The following is a 9,020-nucleotide window of genomic DNA, read 5'->3' on the forward strand; positions in this document are numbered from 1 at the left end:
AAAAAAAAAAAAAAAAAAAAAAAAAAAAAAAAAAAATTCCTATTCTATAATCCAGCCATTCCACTGCTAAGTATTTACTCAAGAAAAATAAAAACATATATCCACACAAATACTTGTACGTGAATGTTCACAGCCACTTTATACGTTGCATTCAAAAACTAGAGAAAATTCCAAATGTCCTTCAACAGGTAAATGAATAAACTGTAGCATATCAATACAATGCGACTGGTTGCAGTGGCTCACGCCTGTAATCCCAGCACTTTGGGAGGCCGAGGCAGGAGGATTGCTTGAGGCCAGGAGTTTGAAAGTAGCCTGTGCAACACAGTGAGACCCCTGTCTCTATAACAAAATTTAAAAATTAGCCAAGTATGGTGGCCTGTGTGTGTAGTGCCAGCTACTCAGGAGGCTGAGGTGGGAGAATCGCTTCAGCCGAGGAGGTTGAGGCTATGCTGAGCCGTGATCATGCCTGCATGACACAGCAAGGCCCTGTCTTAAAAATAAAAAAAAAAGGCCGGGCGCGGTGGCTCAAGCCTGTAATCCCAGCACTTTGGGAGGCCGAGGCAGGCAGATCACGAGGTCAGGAGATCCAGACCATCCTGACTAACACGGTGAAACTCCATCTCTAGCCGGGTGTGGCAGTGTATGCCTGTAGTTCCAGCTACTCGGGAGGCTGAGGCAGGAGAATGGCGTGAACCTGGGAGGCGGAGCTTGCAGTGAGCTGAGATCCGGCCACTGCACTCCAGCCCCGGCCACAGAAGGAGACTCAGTCTCAAAAAAAAAAAAAAAAAAAAAAAACCAGCCAGGTGTGGTGGCTCACACCTGTAATCCCAGCACTTTGGGAGGCCGAGGCAGGCAGATCACGAGGTCAGGAGATCCAGACCATCCTGACTAACACGGTGAAACTCCATCTCTAGCCGGGTGTGGCAGTGTATGCCTGTAGTTCCAGCTACTCGGGAGGCCGAGGCAGGAGAATGGTGTGAACCTGGAAGGCGGAGCTTGCAGTGAGCCGACATCGCGCCACTGCACTCCCGCCTGAGTGACAGAGCAAGACTCCGTCTCAAAAAAAACAAAAAACAAAAAACAATGAACCATTATTCAGAAAGATAAAAAACAAAACAACAAAAAAAAACACTACACATAAAAATGTAGATAAATTTCAAATAATTATACTGAAAGAAGTTAGAACAAAAATAAAAGAGCATATATTCTATGATTCTATTTATATATAATTCTAGAAAATGTAAATTAATCTCTAAAAATAAAAAGTAGATCAGCAGTTTACAGTGAATAAGATACTGGGTAGAGAGGAGTGGATTACAAAAGGGCATAGACAACTCATCTATCTCTCACACCCCAAATATACTACAAAGGGGGGGAAATGTGAGTTATTTTAATTGTGGTAATGGCTTCACAGTTGTACACATACGTCAAAACTCATCAAATTTTACAATTTATTTATTTATTTATTTATTTATTTACTGCTCCTATGGAGTAGGACTACCCCATAGGCTGAGAACAGCCAAACTGTACACTTAAAATAGGTGCAGTTTATGTCCACTATACCTCAATAAAGAGATAATTTAAAAACCCCAGGCCAGGTGCAGTGGCTCACGCCTGTAATCCCAGCACTTTGGGAGGCCGAGATGGGTGGATCACTTGAGGTCAGGAGTTCGAGACCAGCCTGGCCAATATGGTGAAACCCCATTTCCACTAAAAATATAAAACTTTAGGCCGGGCACGGTGGCTCAAACCTGTAATGCCAACACTTTGGGAGGCCAAGGCAGGTGGATCACCTTAGGCTAGGAGTTCAAGACCAGCCTGGCCAACATGGTGAAACCCCGTCTCTACTAAAAATATAAAAATTAGCTGGGCGTGGTGGTAGGTGCCTGTAATCCCAGCTACTCAGGAGGCTGAGCCAGGAGAATCACTTGAACTCGGGAGGCAGAGGTTGCAGTGGGCCCAAGATCACACTACTGCACTCCAGCCTGGGCAACAGAGTGAGACTCTGTCTCAAAAAAACGAAACAAAACAAAAATTAGCTGGGTGTGGTGGTGCATGCCTATAATCCCAGCTACTTGGGAGGCTGAGGAAGAAGAATTGCTTGAACCCAGGAGGCAGAAGTTGCAGTGAGGTGAGATCACACCACTGCACTCCAGCCTACGAGACAGAGTAAGACTCAGACTCGGAAAAAAAAAAAAAAAAAAGTGTACACATGCACAGAGGGATGCTGAAAATGGGGATATTGGATCATATTTAATTTATTTTCTATACTTTTTCTGTATTTTTTTATGTAAGAATACTTTTTTTTTTTTTTGAGAGATGGAGTCTCTCTGTGTCGCCTAGGCTGGAGTGCAGTGGCACCATCTTGGCTCACTGCAATCTCCACCTCCCAGGTTCAAGCGATTCTCCTGCCTCAGATTCCCGAGTAGCTGAGACTACAGGCGTGTGCCACTACTCCCGGCTAATTTTTATATTTTTAGTAGAGACAGGGTTTCATTATGTGTTGGTCAGGCTGGTCTTGAACTCCTGACCTCAGGTGATCCACCCACCTTGGCCTCCCAAAGTGCTGGGATTACAGGCGTGAGCCACTGCACCTGGCCTCATACATTGTTTTTATAATAGTAATAAAATTAAGCTATCTTCATTGTGAAACTATAATACATGTTCCCTTGCCAAGGGCCTGAAGAATGTAAAGGTCACAGCCAAGGTCAGATGACTAAAGAAGTGACAAAATGAGGCACTGTTACTCCTCCAGTAACTGGTCTCAAATCAGCATTCTGCTGTCAGCATCTGAGAGTAAAACCAGACAGTTCTCCTCCAGACTGCCATACCCTTCCTTTGCTCCAACCTAGTTCCCTGCAACTGCAAGTCACGAAATTCAATGCCTAGACCAATCTTCATTACAGTGTAAAGAAAGCTTACACTGTAAAGTTACATGCATGTCATAAGGTGACGCAAAAAAAAAAAAACAATCTCAGTCTGGCACAAGTTCAAAGCAATTGTCATTACCCTGTTAGTCAGGAAGATCTTCCCCTAGAATACCCTACACTGCTTCTTCCCATCTCCAGGCATAAGCTAAATTCCTCTATTCCCATGTCCTAGACTCCTGGAGAAAACAAGAAAACAAATTTCTTCCTGTCTGAGCTCTGGGTTCTGACTTCAAGCTGCCTTATTGGCAGTCACCTGCCTCTTTAGCTAAGCAGGAAACCTACCCCTCTCTGTCCACAGCACTCCTCTGACTGCCTTTCTGGGGCCTTCTGGCACTTGTTCCTTGAACACCCATCTCACACCTTGAATTCCAGTCTCCCATACCTGTCTAACCTGGCCTTTTCTGGTGGGCTGCTCTCCAAATCCCTCCACTTAAGAGACCTCCTCCTGGGTTCCCCCCATCTCTACCTTTAAACCAGAGTTAGAAAAATAGTGGGCTGAAGCAGAATTCAGCTGAGATGTGTGTTTAATTTTATTCAGTGCCAATATTATGAAGTTCTAGAGGCCCAGCACAGTGGCTTAGCCCTGTAATCCCAAGCAATTTGGGAAGACAAGACAGAAGGATTGCTTGAGGCCAGGAGTTTGAGACCAGCCTGGGCAAAGCAGAGAGACCACATCTCTAAAAATTAGCCAGGCATGGTGGTGCATACCTGTAGTCCCAGCTACATGGGAGGCTGAAGCTGGAGGATTCCTTGAGTCAGGGAGGTGGAGGCTGCAGTGAGCTATGGTTGTGCCACTGCACTCCAGCCTGGGTGACAGAATGAGACTCAAAAAATAAAAAAAATAAAAAAATAATGAAGTTCTGGAGACTGGTTACACAATTTACCTAATGCCATTGAACTGTGCACTTAAAAATGGTTATGAAAGTAAATTTCATGTTATATGTATTTTATCATTATTTTAAAAAAAGTTTTAAATGGCCAAGGTGATAAATTTTATGTTACAAGTATTTTACAATTTTTTAAAAACTCAAGATATTCGACATTAAAAAATGAGGATTTGTGGCTTTGTTTGAAAAAATCACATTTTATAGCACAAGACCTACATTTTTGTACAACGGTCATCTCTAGTTTACCCCTGACGCTACCACCATACATTCTTTTTTTTTTTCCCCGCTCTGTTTGGCTTCTGGAGCCATGTAAGTTTGTGACTCCTGCTCTAAACCCAGTGTCACTTTTCACAGCACAGCCCTCCAATGTTAGCCACCAGCTGGGCTGGCTAAAGGTCTCTTAGAGGGGACAACACACTCACCCCTCAGCAACGGATGATAAACTCTGACACAACAAAGACCATCTCCAAGAACTCTATGCCAAACCTCACCCAATCACATTACGCCTTTCCTTCTTTTCTCTCCATTTACCTAATACTGCTCCTCCTTGCTCATCTGTGGAGTCTCCTCTATTGACTCCAATTCACAAGGGGTTCTTCCTTCTTTCATATTCTGTAGCACTTGGCATCTGTATTGTTAATTACCTCATATGTATACTTCCCATCTCCTCAATTACACTTCAAGCCCCTCATTCATTCAACAAATATAAAGCATCTACTCTAGGCCAGACTGTTCCAGGCACCAGGAATAGAGTGGTGAACCAGACAGGCAGGGTCCCTGCCATCAGTGGGCAAACACATACAAATAAGCATCAGATCTCAGACACTGGCCAACACTTGGGGGAAACATGAAGCAGGGTCATGATACAGGGAATGACAGTGGAGGAGTGGAATCTATGTTATGAGTAAGGACCACCAGTGAAAGCCTCTTTGAAGAGGTAGAATCAGCAAAGATCTGCATGAGAAGACGCCAGCCATGAGAAGACCACGGGGAAAAGCACTCCAGTAAAAGGGAACAGCAATTACAGAGACCGGGTTTCAGGAATAGAAACAACTGGTGTGGCTACAGCATAGGAAGTGAGAAAAGACAGTGGTGTAAGATGAGGTCAGTGTGGTAAGAAGGAGCTTCAATTCTTTTTTCTTTTTTTTTTTTTCTGAGATGGAATCTCACTCTGTTGCCCAGGCTGGAGTGCAGTGGCACGATCTCGGCTCACTGCAACCTTCGCCTCCCGGGTTCAAGCGATTCTCCTCCCTCAGCCTCCCAAGTAGGTGGGACTACAGGCGCACGCCACCACATCCAGCTAATTTTTTGTATTTTTAGTAGAGACAGGGTTTCACCATGTTGGCCAGGATGGTCTAGATCTCTCGACCTCGTGGTCAGCCTGCCTTGGCCTCCCAAAGTGCTGGGATTACAGGCGTGAGCCACCGCGCCCGGCCCAGAAGGGGCTTCAATTCTATGGGTGATCAATAGTCTATATCTTCTAGTATTTTAAGGGCAGGCATTAGAAAAATATATATCATCACCATTTACGTATTTGAAAATGCCCACAGTTACTTTTGATCCCAGTCCTCTTCCTGACAATTACTGGATGACATCAATATCCTTTTCATTCCTTCAATAAACACTCCTTATTTTTTTTATTATTATTTTTTTGAGATGGAGTTTCACTCTTGTTGCCCAGGCTAAAGCGTAATGGTGCAATCTCGGCTCACTGCAACCTCACCTCCCAGGTTCAAACAATTCTCCTGCCTCAGCCTCCTGAGTAGCTGGGATTACAGGCACCTGCTACCACACCCAGCTAATTTTTGTATTTTTAGTAGAGACGGGGTTTCAGCATGTTGGCCAGGCCGGTCTCAAACTCCAGACCTCAGGTGATCCGCCCGCCTCGGCCTCCCAAAGTGCTGGGATTACTTCTTTAGCACGACCTGGCATGGGGAACTGCTCACCCCTTTGATGAAGGTGGGTTTGTCCTTGATGCCAAAATTCCAGAGCATGATGTCTCCCCCTTTGGAACCCACAGCCACAGTGCTGGGGTGAGTCGGGTGCCACGCCAAGGATGTAGCCCTCCTGTCAAAGGGAGCAGCCTTTTGTAATATCCGGTAAGAATCCAGAGTGTGCAAAAAGGACTGCTGGAGCCCCTGCCAGAGAGAAATGAATTAGGTTGAATTAAAACCCAAGTTCTGGGTAAACTGTCAATCTCTGCCTCCTTCACAGATGAGCCCTAGAGCCAAGTCCTCCCACGAAAGGAAAGCTAACTGCCTGCCCTGTGCATGAAAATATTTGCAATGCACATGAACTAATAATCTGGGAAAGCAAAAGGGGCAGAGTGCATTCCAGCTGGGACCTTTACAACATAAGACTTTTTTACCTGGCTGAGTGCCCAGTAGGCCAGTCACCACAGTCTGGGTGATCGGACCACTCTGACAAGCTGGTGAACCAAGCCATCATCTAATTTGGGAGCATGCAATAGTAAAAATGCACGTGCAAAACCCTTGAGGACTTGAGGCAAAAAATGCCTTACCTGCTGGACAGATGGCCAGGAAGCTCTGCCCAGCTTATGCTGGTGGAGGGTCCTGACGATGCTGCGGCATGGCGGCAGGATCTGTAGGCCAGCCAGCCCCGCCCAGAGGCAGTCTGAGTCACCTCTTCTGCTAGGACCTGCCAAGCAGAACAGACATATTTTCCTCTCCAATCTCACGAAAGGTTTTTCTGCTGAATTCCCTGAAAGGAAGCCTTGTTTCATTCGGCATGGCTAATCTCTGTCTCATCATCTCCTGAGGCCTTTCCATGTCTGTGCGGTCTCACCCAGCACCAGAAATAAAAAAAAAATGAGTAGGGATTTGGCCCCTTCTCCAAAGCACTCCCCCAAACAGTAAGACTGAAATGAAAGTAAATACAATCGTGCAGGGTTCCTGAGACCCCAGCCAAAGAAACACACAAGAATAAAGTACACTGCAGAACTCTTCCCATTTTGGGCTGCAAAACGAGATGGGACTGGGTCACAATTTTATAAATCACATATAATGCACAATAAAAATATTTTAGGGCAGCATGGCAGAAGTCACCTTTTAGGAAAAGAAGGAATAGGAAGGCCTGAAAATGCTCTTAACTAGGTTACTTCTGGGGAGGTGAGTGAAATTAGAATAGCAATAAAGCAACAACTCCAGATCACCAAACTTGTATTTGAGGACCCAATCACTATAGGTCCGACGTCCTGACAACCAATTCTTTCTTCTCATGGACAAAAACCACTTGATTAACAAGCCCCAGCTCCAGTTTTTGAGTGTCTCGAAACTCCTTATAGCCCCAGGTTCAAGCCCCAGTAAACCTCAGAGAATGAGCTTTCTAAGGAGGGAAGGAATTGGGGGCTTGCACAACTGACCACCTAGGACGTGCAGCTAACAAGCGTGACTATGAAATCCAGCACACACAGTGCCAGGAAAGGTAGGATTCTCTGAAGCCGTCCAAACTGTGCAAGAACCCTGCTACAAACAAGGAATCTGACAAGTCCGTGTGTCTGTTGTTACGGAGCTCGTCTGCTTCCTGTCACCTGGCGGGAGAGGTGTTGAAGCCTAAACGCTCTGGTGTCAAAGAACCTGCAGGTAGAATGCACAGCCGGAGGCATCCGTGACCTGCGCCGGCCTCGGGAGCCTCGGAGCACCCATCCCCCGCTGCAGCCTCCTGCGCGAGCACCCCAAAAGGCGGAAATATTCAAGCAGCAGGCACAGGCAGTACCGGAGCCCTTCGCACAGAGCTTCTTGGCCTCGGGCTCCAGCTCCCGGGGACTCCTGCTCCTCTTGTTCCTGGGGCGTAATACAATCTCGGAGGTCTTCTGGGTTTCTGGGCGTTTCTTGGGAGCCATCGCGTCCTCCGTGCAAAGGGGTACTGTGCTGTATGCGGAGGGAGGATTGAGAGATCTCTGGGGAGAAACAAGGCGGGGACTACAAAACTGCGGGGCCACAGGTAGCCGAGCTAAGCCAACTTCCCGCCAAACATGCCCAGGGCTTGTTCAAACCAGCTCGGAGCTCCGGCCCCACCCGTCTAGGAGACCCCGCCCCTTCCTGGAAGGCGGGAGCGCGGGGAGGGGGCGGTGCCAGCGCTCTCGGGAGGGGCGGGAACTGCGCCAGGGCCTGTGCCAGCCCGGGTCAGCTGACCTGCCCGGAGGAAAGATGGCCCCCGGCTTTATGTTTTATTGTTTCAGCCACAGGGTCTGGCTCTGTCGCCCACGCTGGAGAGCAGTGGCGCGATGATAGGTCAGTGCGGCCTCCACCTCCTGGGCTCAAGCGATCCTCCCACCTCAGCCTCCTAAGTAGATGGGACTACAAGCGTGCGCCACCACGCCCGGCTAATTGCTCTCTCTCTTTTTTTCTTTTTCTGGAGAGACGGGGTCTCGTTATGTTGTCCAGGCCGGTCTTGAACTCATGGGCTTAAGTGATCATCCAGCCTTGGCCTCCCGACACGAACCCTCCTCAGACGAGGCGCTGCCAGGCCTCTGCGGGTCCGAGGAGGAGGCCTGGTGCCAGCCAAGGCCCTGGCTCCCGCCTTGCAACTGGTGATGACGCCCGCTCGGGCTTTGGGATTGGCTGGTAGCTACAAGGTGTAGTTGGGGCGTGGCGGCTTTGGAGAGAGCTAGTACCTTTCCTAAGTTAGACGCTGGGCTCTACCAGCGGTCAGCTTTGCAGTGGGAATCCAGAAACTACAGCCCCATCGAATCCAAGCTGCTTCTCTGTGAAGGGAGAATGATTAGAATGCCTTGCCTTTTTTTTTTTTTCTTCTAGAGACGTCGTCTGTCTTCTGTTACCCAGGCTGGAGTGCAGTGATGTAATCACAGCTCACTGCAGCCTTGACCTCAAGCTTCACTGATCCTCCCACCTCAGCCTCCCAAGTAGGCTTGCAGACCTGCGTCCTCAAGCCTGACTAATTTTTTTATTTTTGTAGAGACAAGGTCTTGCTATGTTTCCCATGTTGGTCTGGACCTCCTGGGCTCAAGTGATCCTCCCACCTCGGCCTCCCAAAGTCCTGGGATTCCAGGCATGAGCCACCGTGTCTGACCCTCACTGCTTTTTTGTTTGTTTGGTGGTTGGCTGGTTTTTGTTTGTTTGTTTGTTTGTTGAGACAGGACCTCTCTCTGTCACCCAGGCTGGAGTGCAGTGGCAGGATGTGGGCTCACTGCAGCCTCGACTTCCTGGGCATCGATCCTCCC

General features: G+C 47.7%; 1 protein-coding gene across 1 annotated transcript in view; it reads right to left on the reverse strand.

Moving 5' to 3' along the window:
• DDB2 (damage specific DNA binding protein 2) overlaps positions 1-7,870 on the reverse strand; it is a 26,219-nt gene extending 18,349 nt beyond the window's left edge. The window contains exons 1-3 of the mRNA XM_017862026.1: positions 7,553-7,870; positions 6,339-6,475; positions 5,764-5,955 (exon numbers count right to left, since the gene is read on the reverse strand). Of these exons, the coding sequence (XP_017717515.1) occupies positions 5,764-5,955; positions 6,339-6,475; positions 7,553-7,679 (456 nt within the window). The 5' untranslated portion in view covers positions 7,680-7,870. The remainder of the gene's footprint in view (positions 1-5,763; positions 5,956-6,338; positions 6,476-7,552) is intronic.
• Positions 7,871-9,020: the final 1,150 nt, after the last annotated feature.

Source organism: Rhinopithecus bieti, unplaced genomic scaffold (genome assembly GCF_001698545.2).
Source record: "Rhinopithecus bieti isolate Rb0 unplaced genomic scaffold, ASM169854v2 scaffold_61533, whole genome shotgun sequence".
NCBI lineage: Eukaryota > Metazoa > Chordata > Mammalia > Primates > Cercopithecidae > Rhinopithecus > Rhinopithecus bieti.